Below are 17,519 nucleotides of genomic sequence, written 5' to 3'. Positions count from 1 at the left end.
CCTGAAAAGAACTATCAATTATTGTTTTCGCCATCAAGATATGGCTGCATTGTTTGTAACTATGGAAATAGTCGAGAGATGTTAGCAATCAGCATCCTTTGCAATGATGGGACAAGCTGTGCCCCGATAAGGTAATCTGGTAAGAAACTTTGATTCTTGAACTGGGGAAAGCATTCCTTGCCTCAATTAGGTACAATTCATTTTGAACTGGCTTTACAACCAGAAAAGGGCTCATATTGCAGTCTCTAGCCACCTTGGTAGTCTCAATGATGACTTCATGCCAAATTTGGTGAAGAACACCGCATACAGAAGATGTAGCAAGAACACGAAGAAAGTACAATTTACCAAGAGCTGTCAAAGGAGGGACAACCAAAGGCAGGGAAAATAAAAGCTTTAGTTTCTAACATAAAAGAAGACAATATATAGGTGGTCTCTGAAATTTGCAAAATGAAGGACAGTGGTCAAGCTCACCAAGGAGCCAAAAATAGCGTATATAATGTCCATTGATGGAGCTGATTGAAGGCCCACGGATGTGAAGACATATGTGAGAGAAGCATGTATATTTACTGTTATCTGAACGCAAGAAAGGAACATCATAAGTACATCATTCATCTGAGCACCAAAAAATCCAAGTCAAAATATTATTGGTGGCGAAAGGAGGCGTATAAATTACCAAAGCTAGTATGTTTTCTTCTATTAAAAAGGAGGATATTAAAACATACCCTATAGCACCCATTGCTCGAACCTGCGAGTAATATGCAGGCAACAAATGTGTAATCCACCTATTTAATCGAGGCAATATCCAATTCAAATGAGAAAAGAGTTGAAAAGAGCAAACCCTACAACGGCGCAGCAGAAAATAGAGATGCCCCAACTTGCTTTAGACCTGACAAGAAATACCATAAAGTGAAATCCTTGAGCAACAGCATTCACATTTCAGAACAAGCAGAGGTTGTATATAGATTAAGCAAGGGCTTATTCATTGTAAAACCTAAAAGCAAATCAACAAACACGAATTTTTTGAATTTATAAGATGCAGCCAAGAGTCAAAATTACGAGCTTAAAGGACCGCAACAAGAAAAAAAAAAACCATTTGAAATTATACATAGAGGAAAAAGTAAAGTAACTAAGAATGGAGGAAATGTGGATATAGTGTGCTTCTTCCATGTCAATCCGTTCACATGGATTTTGCAAATACCTCGAGGAGAAAAAATTGTAGAGGAAAGCATAAACAATCATCAACGGGCTGAAAAAAAGAAAAACCATAAAGTACGCTGTTACCATAACAAAAAATGTATTAAGGCTGCATACCTCCACATGGAGCCCATTGCAAAACCAAGTAAACCGTGCATTAGCTGTGTAAGAGAAAAAGAAGAAAGAAGAGAAATTAGATAATCTCATAACATGCCACTCTGGATTCACCCAATGAAAATATCTAAATCATTACAAAGATTAAGTATGTTGACGAAGAATGTCAAAGAGGAAAAAACGACCTTTCTTCCAAATCAAGAAACTAAAGGGAAAAACGACCCTTCTTCCTAATCAAGAAACTAAAGGATATGGAGTGAACATTGTTCCTACATCTTCAGGCCCTTTTCCAGCAAAGGTCACACGAGAGGCATTAAAAAGGAGAAACAATTTATGACAAACTAACCAAATAGGTTAATGCTTTCACTGGACCAGACAAGACGAACAACAATACGAAGGTCCCTACCTGTCAAGATAGAAACGTCATTACAGAACTGCAGGATGTACAAGCACTAATCTAACGTTATCATCTATTAAAACAGCAGGATATAAAAGATGAAAACCATCGTTTTTCTTGCAGCAGAAACACCCCATCTCATTGATGACAATACAATTGGCAAAGCGAAAAAACAGCCGAAATAGTTCTGTCCAACAAGACAAATGCAATAAATTAATCATTCATAATAGCAAAAAATAATGAAATTATTGTGGAGACAAATATATGTACGAATTAGTAGAGAAACTGCAGAAAAAGAAGAAAATGTATCAGCTATAATTGGGATCCTGAATCAGCTCTAGCAACAGCTTAGTTAATATCTTTAGGAGGCACAAACTGTTAAAATTCTTAAGTGCTAAATCATATTCCACTTGAAATTGAGAACCATTACAATCCAGCAGTTGCTTCAAGCTTCAATGTTTTAAAGTGATCATTCTCACATTCTTCTAAACCTTGTGGTTATCAAAATTTGAGCTTTATTGCTTCCTTTATATTGTTGTCCTTGATTTTCATGGCTCAAGACTAAAACTTTCAAACCATAGAGTATTACATTTTCCATATCACCTTAACTTCAGACTGACATGTTTGTTAATAAATATTCTCACCGGCTGCCGTAGTCATAAACTAAATTCAAGTACAACCTTCAACTTAATTCAGCTCAGTATCTCGTTATCCTCAAAATTCAGCTTTAGGTCAGTCATACAAGAAGCACTATCAACACAAAATAGCATGAATTTTCCACTGAGCCCATAAAGTGCTTTGAAAAAGACATAAAGAAGAATAAAGAAAATGACTACATATATATAAACCATTTTCTGAAATCAACTAAAATCCAACATCCAAACAACAATTGACAGGAAATTAAAGTAAGCCGAGATGAAATTTGTAAATTTGTACCTCAATAGCAAGAGAATTGCTCAAGAGATAAGTTAAACCAGAAACAGCAGAAAACATAGCACATTCCACCAGCCTAAGAGTCTTCTGATAAACTTCCCCATCTGGGGCTAAGTATTCCAATTCAAAATTATCCCTTTCATCTTCTTCTCTGCGCATCCATTTTGGGACCTTGGCACTTGAGACACACCGGACAATTTTGCAGTTGACATTGGACAAAGAATTGAGAGGAAGTTTGGGGTTGTAAATGGGGTTCAACAGAAAGTTGGAGTGTTGAGGAGGGATGGTTTTGGATATAGGGAAAAGTTTGGGGCTTTTGAGGAATTGTAGGTGGTGGTGATGAAGCTTAAGGAGAGGCATGGAGGTGGGGAAAGAGTTTTCTTGGTGAGCAACTTGTGGTGGCTGCAGAATGCAGCATTTAGCGGGAGATATGGGTACTATTCTGCATAGATTGGTCTGTTTTTTGGGGCATTATGAAAATTTTAGTTTTTTGTGTAGGAAGCCCAGTTCAGGTCTAGTGAAATTGTTTATGGGCCAACTCATTCAAGTCAGATGGGTCCTTTGTCAAAGAGTCGGCCTTAGTGATGAGAGAGTCTAAATCTTCCATTTCCTAGACTTAAGTGGGGACAACTAGATTGGGCCTCAATTGAAGTGTAGGCTTCCATTCTTTGATGTAGTGTTGCAGGTGGAAAAGAAGCAGCATTAGAGGTCATACGATTGAAATTGAATTAAATGTGACAATTAGAGATCATATGATTAAAATTGAATCACATATAAAAAAAAAATCATGTATCATATTAGCATTATTTTCTGTTGGAACCATATGAAGGAAATGTAGAAGTTCCCGTTTGAATTGCTATTTTTTGAAGTCTTTGCCAAAAATAAAATATGCTACAGCAATTTGATGTGTGTGAAGTAAAAAGATAATTGAAAAATGGGTTCACAGTAAAAATAAAAATTTTTTAGAAAAAAAAAATGCAGTCCAGCTATTGAATTATGTCACTCTTGGATATTATGAAACATCCAGCTCCGACTTCCCTTTTGACTAGAACAAAAGAGGGAGTGGATTATTTAAAAGAGTTAATAAATGGTGGTGAACTTCCAAGAAATTGGGCGGCCTGCCATTTGAAGATGAGAGGCAGAAGAGCAAGTAAAAGGGAAAATTGGAAGTTGCCAAACAGAAATAGATTCAATAATAATTCCTTAAGACAGTTGTCGATACTACTACTATAGATGTCTTCACCTTTATTAGTTTTCCTCCCTAAGCATCATTACATGTTGGTAGTGGATTTATTTGGATCACAGTAAAAGACAGACAGGACTTAGGACTTAGGAGACATGCATGTTTTCTACGGCAGATTTGTTAAATTGCTAATGAAAATGTTTGTGGGCTGTAATCAATCACAACATTTCTTCGTAAAGTCTTAATCCCACCCAAGCCCCTCTCATTTGGACAAATAACTTTAGATGCAAAAGTTGTAGGTCAAAAGGCGAGCCACATGCAAAATGTCTTTGGCACACAACAATGTGTATAGTCAAGGTCGAAAGCATTGATTAATGGTTTTAGGGTTTATTTTCTGTCGCTTCTTCCCTCAACGCATGAAGCATATGGCTAGTCAGATGAAAAAATATGCCTAATGCAGAACATGCATATTTGGGTTTGAATCCCTAATGCTGAATATGTTATGTATCAATTAGATTCTGATGAATATGAGAAATGTTATTGGCACTCGTAAAAAAGACTCTAACACTCTGTCCTTCCTTGTACGTTTAAAGTAAGGATGGGGCGGTAGAAACTTTTTTAAGAGTGCTATTCTTCGATAATTACTTGGTAGTATTTTCCGAAAATTAAGAAGAAAGAGTTGGCAAGATGACTACCAAGAAAAAGAATTGGTCCTAATGATTAATACCCCAACATCATACAATTAATTAGTATGAAAGGATTCCAAATTTTCACTAAACATTTAGTTTTTTTGGGGACCAATGATGCATTGGGATAGGCGTGGGTGGTGCGTGTGGCGTTGGCTATAATTTGCTACAACAAACGTGCAGCTGTGGTGTCCGGTGCATGTAGTAGGTTAGGTAGCAGCGACATTTCGCTAGTGCCCTGTGCGTGCGGCTCAGCTGTTTCCCTTCTTGGCCGAGAGATCCTTGGGGACTAGTTGATCATGAGCTCCACATACTGCTGAAAAAAAGAAAGAAAAGAAAACAAACTTTTAGCAGGAATTTGTAACATCCACTGACAACATTATTCAGAAAATGTCATATGATCGATCCTCTTAGAAAACCAAACCAAATGGTGGAATATGAACTACAGCAGTACCATTCTTGATGCGTCCCAATATTCTTTTACAGCAGTAGCTCTCAAAGGGCACAAGTTTTTTTGAATATGATCAAGGTAGACACATTATTCTATCTGTAAATGTTATCCCTTATGTGCACAATTACATGTCAAGATGCATAATAGTTATCTCTTATGTGCAAAACTAGCTTAAGGTAATGGGATGTTTTATTTCGAAAATTAGACAATTCTCCTAGGCTCAAACTTGGGGAACAGTCATTTGGGGTCCATTAGGGGGTAAGGCAATAGCAGTGAACTGCATTCTAAAAACAAGAGAGGAAATGAAACAGCCCTTGCACAGATACTTTTCCATCCTTCTTTTCATGAACTTTTACCTTTTTTTCTGAAACTGCTGCGGATTTTTGGCAACCAGCATTTGTTTTTGCAGCAGATGTGCAGACAGAAGTCCACCACGACACGCCAAGCACTTACTGTGCATTTCTTTGCATCAAGTTATGCACTCAATGATCAATAGATCATCTCCCACTTGGACTTGGGACTTGGGACCATCACAGATCTAAAGGCACTGGAAATTACGAACGCAGCTGAAAAATGCTCCTAGTCAACTCGAAATAGTGAAAATACCATCAACAAATAAAATTTTATGATGTGTTAACAGCTTACATAAGCTAGTTAAGGGATAAAAAAAAACACTTACATAACGTAGTGAAATTTTTATATTTGCACGTTGGTCAAGTTTAAGCATTTAATTTGCCTCGAATTAAAAGAAAAAAAAAGGGTAAAATACCAATAAAATTCTCCAAATATTCAATTTAATTCCCTCTGATTCGGAAACCTACACTATAACTCCCTGTAGTTTCGACTAAACTGAAAATTAAAAGAAAAACATCTAATTTAATGGTTGTACATGATATATCAATATTGCCGTTGCTATACGTGAAATGTTTTCCGTTCAATTTTCAATTTAGTCGAAATCACATGGAGCTGTAGTACAGTTTTTTAAATTAGAGGGAGTTAAATTGAACATTCGATAAATTACAGGAAATTCATTTATACAAGGACAATATTATTATTAACATTTCATGTACAATCATTAGATTGAAACAAACTACAGGGAGTCCATTTATGCAAGGATAATATTATTGTTGACATTTCATGTACAATCATTAGATTAAATGCTTTTCGTTCAATTTTCAATGTAGTTATAACCATTGGGAATTACAGTGTAGGTTTTCAAATCAGAGAAAAGTTAAATTGTACATTTGGTAAATCATAGGGAATTTTTTGATATTTTATCCAAGAAAAAAAATGGAAACAAAGAGTTGGTGCTTTCTGGGATTGGTCGCACTTTTTTCATTAGACATGAATGGTTCATATTTGACGACAACAAGGATAAAGTAATTGCAATTTTTTTTTTTTTTTTTGAAGGAACCAATTGCAATTCTAAATCCAACGTTAAGAAAAGACATGTAATCTCAATATCATAGTACAACTCAAGAAATCCAAGAGGGAAGTGAACACAACGGGGGATTGGACAAAATAATAAGCCAATGACATAGTCAACAATTTTGCACATTTTGTGATGGAACAACTCAACAGACTGATGGGATTTTGCAAATAACTAAAATCTTCAGCCTTAAAACTTGCATCGTTTTAGTCTGAAATGGAGGACAATACTACATAAGTAATCCACCTAGGTCCATCCAAACATTAAATTGTCAGTGGGATACGTGTTCAAATTTTTTCCAGCAAGTGAAAGTTGGAGCCCAAGATCTCTGATTAATCATTAATGGTTGTATGGTCATGGACATGTAAACAATTGAATGCTTGGCTCATGCTCACTTGTGAGTTGCTTTCATTTTCAATCCCGAGTACCCCACCAGCCGATTTGGAGGACAAAAAAAAAAGAACTATCTTTTAGAAAATAGACTAGTATAAGATAATTCTTATGTTGCTGTCCTAAACATCAATTGCAAAAGAGATGGTGATATTATTATATTAATGTTATCTTTTAGAAATAAATAACCACAATCCGAATCCAATGTATAATAGCCTCCTAGTATTATGTTCAGTTGGATGTCTTTTTTTCTTACTAATCATTTTAGTAGCAAGTTTAAATAGGTGATAACTACATTTAGCAGCAGATGGATTGCTGGCTAAATGTCAGAGTCTTATAGAAAGTGAAACAAAGTTTATATTGCATGACTATTATCGTATAAAGAGTAGTATGTTTTCAGGGTTCTGATTTTTTTTTTTTTTCCCAATTGGATGCAACTGTAGTAACAAAATTTTATGCGCTTGTCAAGATAAAAGAATAGTCTACAGATCCTGCAAAAAGATGTGTAAGAGTTAAAGAAAATCTACATAAAGTTGGGACATGAAAGAAGAAAGATTTGACTGATGCAAAACCACAAGCTGCAAGACTTTTCACAATCTTGGTAAAATTATGATGTTGAGCTGAAATTTGTTGCATGAGAACAACAGTTGCAGAGATTTGAGTACCAAAGAAATTTATTGACAGCAGAAACAGGTAGATTCATTCCTTTACTCAACTTAAAAAAGTGTCATCTATCACTCATTCCCAGTCCCCCACACAATGATACCTGCAGTGTGCATTTTCCATCACTCTTCCTTCTTTGCAATAAACGCTACTGTTTCTTGAAAAGAAAACGTAAAGGTGACGCCTCCTCCACTCCTGATCTCTTCTGCATAATCTTCTTGTGCCTTTTGATCATTGAATTACAAGTCCTTTTTGCCCTTTCTCTAGTAATCCTAGATATCGACCAATTCTGACCACCTACACCTACAAATCTTGATATCTAGTAATACTACTGTAATAGCCTCTATTCATCTAAAGCTACCACTGTAGATTGGCTTAGCTGGTCTTTGTCCAATTACTAGCTGCTTCGAATTTCCTGGTTGTGAGTTCATATATATATATATATATATATATAGCGAGTTAGTAACTTATCTTGATAATTCTTCACTTCGCTGAATTGTTCTGAGCCATATTGAGAATTTTGCAGTTCCCAGTAGCTAAATTTGAGTATAAAGCCATGAAAGAAAGAGGGAAAGCTCTGGAGGTATATAATGAGAGTATGTGCACAGATTTCAATTACTCTTCTTCATCAGAAATGCCATGCAAGAAGCATCCATCTTCCTCTTCAGTTGGGATCTGTGCTTATTGTCTTAAAGATAGATTGGTGAAGCTGGTTTGCTCTGAATGTGGAGAACAAAGGCTCTCCTCCTGTTCTTGCTCTGACATCTCATCATACAGGAATTCATCATGCACCGCAGATGTTGGAAGCGTTGGGAGAATCTCATTTCTCATTGATAATGAAAAGACTGAGCTGCAAAAGTTGCATCAGAAGCCTAAGAAAGGGGATAAACCTGAGGAAGTCATCCTGCTCAGGAGGAGCAGCAGTAGCTGCGTTGAGGTGAAGAGATACAAGGGATTTTGGAAAATTAAGAGGCTTTTTAGGAAGAAAAAACAAAAGGGTTGTGAAAAAGATGGTCAGTTTGACGATAAAAGTGATGCTTGGGTGTCGGATGTTATGGGAGTTTCTAGGTCAAGATCTCTCTGTAGTTTCAGGGGTGGTGGATTCAATGACACTGATGAAGGTAGTGATTATAGGTATTCAAGTGCTAAAATCTCTGATGTCACTGGGGGCATACTCTTCGATTATGACAGACAATGTGGATTTAGTGAAGGAGAATCAAGAAAAAGTGGGTTTAGAGGTGCATCAGATGAATCAGAACCGCGGAAAAGTGGATTCAGAGGCTTGTTCAATGAAGCAGAACCAAGAAAAAGTGGCTGCAGACATGTATCAGATGCTGAACATAGTATTGATTTAAGGAGTTTGAAGAAAGTTGGCCCCTTGGAGCTAGATAGAGCATATAGTGTTCCAAACAGGAGCATTTTTCCTGTTAAAGAAAGTGATTTTTCTGCCATGGATGATTCAGCTTTTATCGATTTAAAACTTGATTTATCATCAGAATCAAAACCAGAACTTCCTGCTTTCAGAACCAGTGATGCTTCGGATCATGGTGCTACTGGCGGCTTGAGGGGTGAGACTTTTCCTTGCAATGGTGGCTCTTGCAGAATTGCTGTGAATGACAGAGGAGGACTAAAGAGGGGGACTAATAGCTACAAGGTTTGGAAATGGTTTTCCAAGCAATATTCTGGTAGGAGATCAAACGCAAGTAAGAAAGAAGAAATTGTTATATTCAAATCTTGAAAAAGGAGAATTTAACAGAAGACTATAGAATGGTCGTCAATCAATAGTAAATAGAGAATCTACTGTCTCCACTCTGTTGTATGAATGTACTGTTTTTACTTAGTATTCCTCTTTACTAATTCAGTCTCTCCTGTATCGCCTTGCAGTCTACCTTTTTCCTAGAAAAATGAACACAAATAACTAAGGGATTTTGCTTTGGTGTTATTTCTTTGAACTTTGTGAATCTTATGTATATGAATAGAATAATAACTAAGTTCAGTTCCAGTACATTTTCATGCCTAACAAATGTTTTTCTTCAGCTGAGTTCTTCTGTCAAATTAGCATTATCCCAGTCCAACATACTAACAACATCCTCTTTTGTTTAATTTCTTCAAGCAGCCCAGAACTCAGGTGGCATGTAGCAGCTAAGAGGCAATCCTGTAAAAGTTCTAACACGCTACGCACGAAAGAAATTGATCATCAGACAATGACTTTCGACTTTGAAATATAAAGAAACTGCCAAAATTGTCATTTTCATCAGGCATAAAAAATCATAAATCTCAGCAAGATGCATAAACATATGATCCTGTCCCCAGAAATCCACAATTATGTGTTCTGTTGGATGAGATTCCATATAAAATGGACAAAAAACATGTAGATATACATAGATATTTTCTCGCCAACTACTTTGTACATGGCCCAACAGGCCAAATGGGTGTTTTGCAGCCCACCCCTAAATGATAACATGATTGCCGTCTAACCTTAGAACCCAAAGCAGCCCACCCCTACAGGGGTACTCAGATAAAAAAAGAACATAACCAAATATCCAGGCCCAAAATTACACGAGACTGGAATAGAAGTTTTTACTGTTTGTTCAAGCGTTCTTGTTAGTGGTTTCTTTCCTTGCTGTTTGTTCAGAGGCTCGACCAGCTGCGAGAAATATCACCTGATTTTCCTCCTGACGAGTCTATTCATTTCAGTTACGGGTCAACCTTAAAATAATTAGCAAAGACTTCTTGGCTTCCTGCGTGTAAAAGACGATTGCAGATAAACTTGACAATTTTTTAAAATATCTTCTATAACACTGGCTAAAATCTCAGTAATTACCAGATTCAAGTTGCTTCAACTTAAATTGGCTGTTGCTGTCATGTTAGAGTGCGTCAAATTTTCTCGAGTACACGGCTACACGTTTGACAAAAGATAATATCTGTTTAGTTTTCTCGACGTTGTCAAAAAATAATTAGCAAATGTTGCCGGACATTGTTTATCCGCAAAACAGTAAAGCTTGAATCTACATAAACTTCTTGTTTTCAAGGTTTTGGCTCCAAATATAAGCTGATTCCGGGTAACTTTCCTGGTGTCAACGAGGAAATTGTATCTGCAAACAGATTCAGCACTGGTCAGCTTGTTGTCTGGCTAGCTAACTTGTTCAACTTTTCCAGGTTGGTTGATTTCTAACCTATCTTTGCCATTAGGATATTATTTTGTCAAGTGTGAACTTCCTTGGTTCCTTCAAAAAAAAGAAAAAAAAAAAAACTTCCTTGGTTGTATACTGAAGATTCTAAATGTTCCCACCTTATCCTCTTGTAGATATACGTATAGAGACAGAGAGGGATATGGTATTTGCAAATACGACTTGTCAAACATCTCAGGAGGATTGGGGAAGAAAATTTGGGAAAAATGTATGTTGCAAGGCCACTTTCTGAGTACACAAAGAATCCAGATGCACTTTCATTACCCCCGGAGGGTCCAAATTCCGGATACTTGGTAATTCAAGATGAAGAATCGGAGACATATTCTTGTTTTGGATTGTGCAAGAATCGAACCCTCAGGGATCTGCCATTTCCTCAGAACAAGGACTTGACAGTTCGCTACGTACAAAGTAGTGGTGAGTCCCAAGATGTTTCCCTTAATGATGCTGTCTTCATTCCAGTTCTCAACCTTCCTTTGTCTTCGAATCGCTACTATGTCATCAAGCCACATGGAAATCACAAAGGGTATGTATCGGACAGGTCCTTCTTCTGGTTTTACCTTATATTTATGTTTTGATGAGCTTGTTTTTTAGTTCAGTTTTAAATGATCACAAAGGGTATGTATCAAAAAGGTCCTTCTTCTGGTTTTAACTTATGTTTATGTTTTGATGAGCTTGTTTTTTAGTTCAGTTTTAAATGACTGGTTAGGAAGTGATTCTTCTTTGAAATAGAGAATGAGCTTCAACTGAAAAGAACTATACCAGAATCATGCACTTCGAAACCTTGGAATTCAGTGGCCTGAATATAATTCAACTAGTCTTCAAGCAGGCTAAGTTTAAAAGGAGATGCAAAGTTTCAGAAAACAAAGTCAGCATAATTTTACAGCAGAAAGAGAATTTTGATGAACAAAATCAATTTTAATAAAACAATTTTGGTTGACAAATTGCGACTTAACTGCATTCATCACTTGTATTACGCTCTAGCCTCTGCAGAAAACTTGAAACAGCTATCTTCACATCTAAAAGTTCTCAATCCAGAACCTGAAGAACTAATAATTGCATGTTAATGCTTTCCTACAGTATGCCACTAATTTGTTCCTTAATCTGATTGGTTTGTCACGGAGCATTTCCTAATTAATCTCCTCCTCATTATTTCAGGCAAGCCGTGGCTTGTTCTAGGGAAGAAGACATGGCCACCTGCTGTTTCTGCCGTTGTGTTAAAGATATTAAACCAAGGCCATTTGATCCAAAGAACATTTACCAACAATTTGAGGTTTTTGTTCGTGAAGCAGCTTGCGCTGGCAGGGGTTACTTTTATGCTAAATCTGTTGCGCCTGATGGTTTTCCTCCCTATTTCTTGAGAAGAAAAGGGTGGTCAGTTCGCACAAAAACTCCAAAACACTATAAATTAGACGAAGCTCCTGGTCTCAATGCTACTCTACGAGCCCGCCTTCCTGAATTCAGTGTACCACCATCTTATAAGAGTTCTGAAGCAGTTGTAGTAGGGAAATGGTATAGCCCTTTTCTGTTTATCAAAGATGGGATAGTGAAAGATCAGATGAAAAGATCAATGTTTTATCAGGTGACTCTGGAGCAAAAGTGGGAGCAGGTATATTCAAGACAGAATATCTATCATGAGGCGAAGTCTGTGTCCATAGATGTCACCATTGATCGAGAAGCTGTCTACATTGCTGGCAACAAAGCTGTGTGGGATGAGAAAAATGTAGTTGAAGGAGCAATATGGTTTAAGAGTTTTGGGAGAGCTGGAGAGGAAGCGACAGTTGGTCTGAGCATAGAATTAGTTCAAAGGATGAAATGGGAGCAAGAAAGAGCTGGATGGCTAGGTGGGAACGAAAGGCAAGTGAGGGTGGAACGGATAGAATACTCTGGAGAAAAGGGTGAGTGGAGAGAATTTGGATGTTTTGTTTTGGTTGAGAGTTTTGTGTTTAAGAGAATGGATGGAAGTTTGCTAATGACATATGATTTCAAACACCCTCACCAGATCAAGTGCACGTGGGATTGAGTCTCTTCACTGTTGCATTTGTAAACGTTCTATTACCATAGACTTATCCTAGATTTTGATTTGTTTTCTTGATTTGCGTTGGTTTCATCCTTAATTTTGGTTTGTTTTCTCCACACACTGCTTGTAAGACAAATATATCCGTAAATATATATGTAAGTATGTGGTTATTGAGGTCCATATAAAATGTCGGTATTTCAAGGTTACTTCTCTAGCATTTTCTGTTTCATGGAATAAATTGATTATATTTGCTCATCCAATAGTGCATTCTGGATATTACCTTGCATAGTAGACTCTGTCGTGGTTAAATGAATGTTTTTAGGGCCCAAAAGACCATTCCTGCAACTCTTGGCAACTTGATGATAGATGTAAAACAGCAACTGTCATACTTTGCCTGAAATTGTTTCTGTCGTGCTACCAATAATACTAAGCTAGGTGGATTAGCCAATGAGTAACGGGCAATAAAGATGTGGTCTGGAGAACCTCAACCATGGTGCAAGAGACACTGCTAAGTTATCCTCCTTTGATTAGTGTGTGAATAAAAAAGGTCGTCTGAAGAAAAAATGTGGTTTGGTTTAGCCCAAAATGGAAAGACTAATTCTTTACCAGGTGACCTTAGGAGCTAAACAATGTGTAACGTTATATTGTAATCTTTTGTTAACTTTCCAACTAAATGTCAAATTAAATCATTTCGCAAATTTGCTGCATCAAATTTTACTTTGCTTGGTGTCTTGGTCCATAGATTTTGATCTCGAAATATCAGAAGAGCAGTTCCGGAAAAAAACAGTCCAACTACTTGATTCTCTTGTAGCTATGATCCTGACTCCATAACTGAGGGAGGGAAGGTTCTCCATGCTGGTAAAGATGACAAAACTAAGGTATACTTTGTTTTGGGTAAATGTCTCAACCCTCTGTGCTTGTGCATAATAATACAATCTCATAAGCTTTCAAAATATCCACATAAATCTAGTTTTTATCTAAAATGGAAAATACATGGAAAGCATCTACGGTTATGGCGATTAATCAAGATGTGCAAAAATATGTGGGATGAAATTATAATATCTACTTAACTAGTTGAGAGAAATGTAGTTGAAGGAAAGATATGGTTTAGGAGCATCAATAGAGGTGGAGAAGAAGCAAATGTAGGTCTAAGTGTGGAGTTAGTTCAAAGAATGAAATGCGAGCAAGGAAGATCTGGAATGTTAGGTGGGAAAGGAAGGCAAGTGAGAGTTGAGAGGAAAGAAAATTTTGGAGAAAAGGGTGATTGGAGAGAATTTGGTTGCTATATCTTGGTAGAAAGTTTTGTGTTAAAGAGAATGGATGGAAGTTTGCTGATGCCATATGATCTCCTACACTCTCACCAGATAAAATGGAGGTGGGATAAGAGTCTAGTACAATGTTTAAGGAGCAACCAGGGAGTAATAGCATTTCTTAATTATGTACTACAAACTTATCCATGATTCTAGTTTGTTTTCTTGAAATCCCATCTGTCCAAGCAAAATGTCCTTTTACATGTTTGTAATCAGTAATACTCTTCGGCCACGTTGCTGAGGTTTGTATAAAACAATTCAATGTTTCCCCGGTGCTTGTCTAGAAAATTCTATTTTGCTCAATTTCTAGATTGAAACCAGGCAAAACTTGGCATGACCCATCATTTTCCACCTCGAATCATCAATAATGCGCTGAAGAAAGTTGAAAAACAAAGATTGAGCATAATAATTGCCACATTCGATTAGGACTCTTAATTTTCTTTCCAAAGCAGAACTTTAACTGAGGCAGCGTTAGTACTGAGCAGGCAGATAGAATTCATTAGTATCCATACCACAACTGCAGATAAATCCAAAATTCTCTGGGTGCCTGAGTCGAGAGAACTTAGTGCTGTGTTTCTTTGAATGTTTTACACTGAACAGAATGGATGGACGTTTGTAATAACATACTATTTCAATCATCCTCACCAGACATGGTACTGATTCTAGTGTTACTCTACATGGATAATGGAATAGGAATACCAGGAATTAATAGCATTCAGTGGTAGATCACCGGAAAGTATCCATGATGTGTTGTTTGTTACTGGCTGCCGTTTGCCGGAAAATATTTTTGCAAGTCTATAGATTCTGTCTATGAATTTTTTGGTCCTCTATGCAAAGTCTCAATCTCATTAGACATATCCAAATTATCAAATCGTAGTAGTCTTACTAAGAATCACCCAATCAAACCGACGAAGGTTACGACATCACAATGCAACGAACTGTTTTCACTATTCTGCAGGCAGGCGTGATGGTAAGGGAAAGAAGAAGAGCTGCACCAAATAGAATATAACGAATCAGTTGCCATTCCTATTCTGTAGGCTATTGTTCCGCTTGCGGGACTCTTGGGACGTTAGTCACGATGGATAAGTGATATTTTGATCTCCTCAAAGTTTATCCTCAAATTCCCTGAAATTTTGCTGCTGATTTGATTCTCAAAATCCCCAGTAATCATAGAAAACCCTTTCTTTAGTCATCTGATCAGTACTTTTATTTCTCTGTCATCAAGCTTGTTAGTACAGCAAACCTTTTTGCGATTGGTACGCCATCATGTATGTAACAAGGCCTAAATCTTTCTTCAAGAACTCTCCAGACTCCCTTTCATCACTTCCTGAAGGGCCACATTCAGGTTTCCTAGTAATTCAAGATAGAAAAGTTGAAACTTGCTGTTTTGGATTGTGTTCATTTGATAATGACCGTGTAAGGGACCTGCCTTTTCCGCAGAATTATAGTCTAACCATTAAGACTATAGTGAGAGTAGTAACCTACTCAAATGGTGACAGATATTACAGAAATGTGTACGATCATCTTATGTTCATCCCAGTTCTTAACCAGCCGCTTTCTTCAAATCTCTACTATGTCATGTCTCGGGATGAACCTTTTTCAGGGTACTATACTACTACATTGAAACAATCTTTTCTAGCACCAGTTTCTTGAGTTAATTACTTAGTTCTACTTCCATGGTTTCTACGATGTTCTTATTTTTAGATGAACTTGATGGGGTCCAAGAAGAGGTGGAGGAATTATAAGAAAATTCTAGTATTGTTTGGTTTGTTGGATTATCTTCGGTAATTGGAACTTTTTAGTTTTGTTACTTAAATAGAGTTTTGCATTAGGCATATTCTAACCTTTTCTTGTAAAATCCAAAATTGCGTATTCAGGGAAGCTTTAACTTGCTCAAAGGAATTAAGCTGCAATAACACATGCTGTATCGAAGATGTAAGACCAAGGCCACTGGATCCAAGCAGCGTTTATCAACAGTTCAAAATTGTTAAAAGATCTGGTCGTTATTTCGCCGGATTATCTACTGTGGATGGTGGTTTTCCTCCTGAACCATTGAGGAGGATTAACGAAGTTGGCTGGAAAGCTCGCCTTTCGACAGAATTTATGTTAGATGAAGCTCCAGGCCTTGATAAAGCTCTTCGAGCCAGCATGCCGCGATTCGATTTCCCCCTGAAATGTGAGGAATCTCAAACTCTTGTTGTTGGGAAGTGGTACTGTCCTTTCATGTTTGTTAGAGAAGGCACCATTATGCGGAGATATCAGATGTCGAATTCAATGTTTTACGTGATGACATTGGAGCAACAGTGGAAGAAGATTTTCTCTTGCTCTAACTCTGACAAAGAAGATAATGAAGGAAAACAGTTAACTGTGGATGTTGTTCTTGAAAACGAAGCTGTCTATGTTGGTGGTTTTAAGGCTGAATGGGACGAGGGAATTGTAGATGAGGGGGCAATATGGTTCGGACTTTCTGATGGAGGAGGAGCCAAAAGATGGGTTGGTTTGAGTCCAGAAATTGTGGAAAGAATGAAATGGGAGCAGGAAAGAGAAGGATGGAGAAGTGGGAAGAATAGACAGGTGAGGATCACAAGGGCACAGGAGTTCAAGAAAAGTGATGAATGGAGAGAATTTGGCCTCTATGTTTTGGTTGAAAGGTTTGTTTTGAGGAGAATGGATGGGACTTTGGTAATGGAATATCATTTCTTGCATGACGATCAAATTAAGAGCAAATGGGAATAACTTCATCAACAACTTTTGTGATCAGGAAGATTAATAGGCAGCCAAATTTAGATTTCTGTGAATTTCTTGTTTTTTAGGTCATTTCGACTATTGACAATAATGGTTTCTTCAGCTATTTGAGGAGTTTAATGCTTCTTGGGCTTACGAAGTCATCCGGTTTAATTATTAGCATGTAAACATTGCTTCTTTATTCTGTTTCTATCTACTCCTCTATTCCTCTCATACCACTGTTTTTCCAGCACTACCATTTTTCCATTTTCAAATCATTGTCTGGAGTAAAAATGACTGCACAGCTGATCAAGCACTACCAAAGTATTTCTTCTAAGAGGATAGCTCGGAAAGTCTTGATCAATCTGGGAAAAATAGACTAGCATGAAGTCTTGAATAGTGATTTCTATCCACATCAGTGGAAATATGCTTTAAAGGAAGAAAAATACTTTGTTTGGACTGTATTTTTCTGAACTTTTTATAGAAAATATACTGTAACGATTTGATATATATGAAGTAAAAAGATAATTGAAAAATGTGTTCACGAAAAATGTAGCAATTTTTCTTTGGAAAGATGCAATCCAAACACACCCACTAGTTTTATTCTATATCAATGAAAAAGGGCTTGAAGAAAAAATGAATAAAAGTAGTTAAACAACCTCAACCTTTATTACTCAAATCACACGCTATAGCTTGTGATAGTTATTACACACAATTTTCTTTTTTTTTTTGAAATAATTTTTTTTAGAGTGTTGATGATTGCAAAGAAAAAAAAATCTAAAGGATGTAACTACGAATATTAATCATTACAATTAGATGAAATATTATAGATTTCAT

The 17,519-nt window shown here is 36.8% G+C and overlaps 3 protein-coding genes across 5 annotated transcripts; 2 read left to right on the top strand and 1 right to left on the bottom strand.

The window, feature by feature from the left end:
- Window positions 1-97: 97 nt before the first annotated feature.
- On the bottom strand, window positions 98-3,078 carry LOC140016721 (uncharacterized). Its single transcript, XM_072070322.1, has 8 exons — window positions 2,642-3,078; window positions 1,812-1,892; window positions 1,655-1,714; window positions 1,312-1,355; window positions 844-886; window positions 674-745; window positions 472-573; window positions 98-351 (listed from the first exon to the last, which is right to left on the bottom strand). Exons 1-8 carry the CDS (start codon window positions 2,996-2,998, stop codon window positions 232-234), a joined length of 879 nt encoding a protein of 292 aa, XP_071926423.1. The 5' UTR covers window positions 2,999-3,078; the 3' UTR covers window positions 98-231.
- A 4,046-nt stretch (window positions 3,079-7,124) lies between these two features.
- Window positions 7,125-12,854, top strand: LOC140016744 (uncharacterized). 3 transcript variants are annotated; one of them, XR_011822948.1, is made up of 4 exons: window positions 7,125-7,470; window positions 7,967-10,599; window positions 10,748-11,154; window positions 11,787-12,854. XR_011822948.1 is itself a non-coding variant. In XM_072070407.1 (3 exons), the coding sequence occupies exons 2-3, from the start codon at window positions 10,838-10,840 to the stop codon at window positions 12,649-12,651; spliced, it is 1,182 nt and encodes a 393-aa protein (XP_071926508.1). In that variant the 5' UTR covers window positions 10,083-10,599; window positions 10,748-10,837; the 3' UTR covers window positions 12,652-12,854. The 3 variants fall into 3 exon arrangements, 1 of the variants encoding a protein (XP_071926508.1); XR_011822947.1 differs by having other exon boundaries at window positions 7,125-7,617; XM_072070407.1 differs by lacking the exon at window positions 7,125-7,470 and having other exon boundaries at window positions 10,083-10,599.
- Window positions 12,855-15,037: 2,183 nt separating this feature from the next.
- LOC140016742 (uncharacterized) lies at window positions 15,038-16,916 on the top strand. The gene is made up of 2 exons (XM_072070406.1): window positions 15,038-15,562; window positions 15,836-16,916. The coding sequence occupies exons 1-2, from the start codon at window positions 15,225-15,227 to the stop codon at window positions 16,692-16,694; spliced, it is 1,197 nt and encodes a 398-aa protein (XP_071926507.1). The 5' UTR covers window positions 15,038-15,224; the 3' UTR covers window positions 16,695-16,916.
- Window positions 16,917-17,519: the final 603 nt, after the last annotated feature.

Source organism: Coffea arabica, chromosome 11c (assembly GCF_036785885.1).
Source record: "Coffea arabica cultivar ET-39 chromosome 11c, Coffea Arabica ET-39 HiFi, whole genome shotgun sequence".
Lineage (NCBI taxonomy): Eukaryota > Viridiplantae > Streptophyta > Magnoliopsida > Gentianales > Rubiaceae > Coffea > Coffea arabica.
This window is presented reverse-complemented; position numbering and strand designations above follow the sequence as displayed.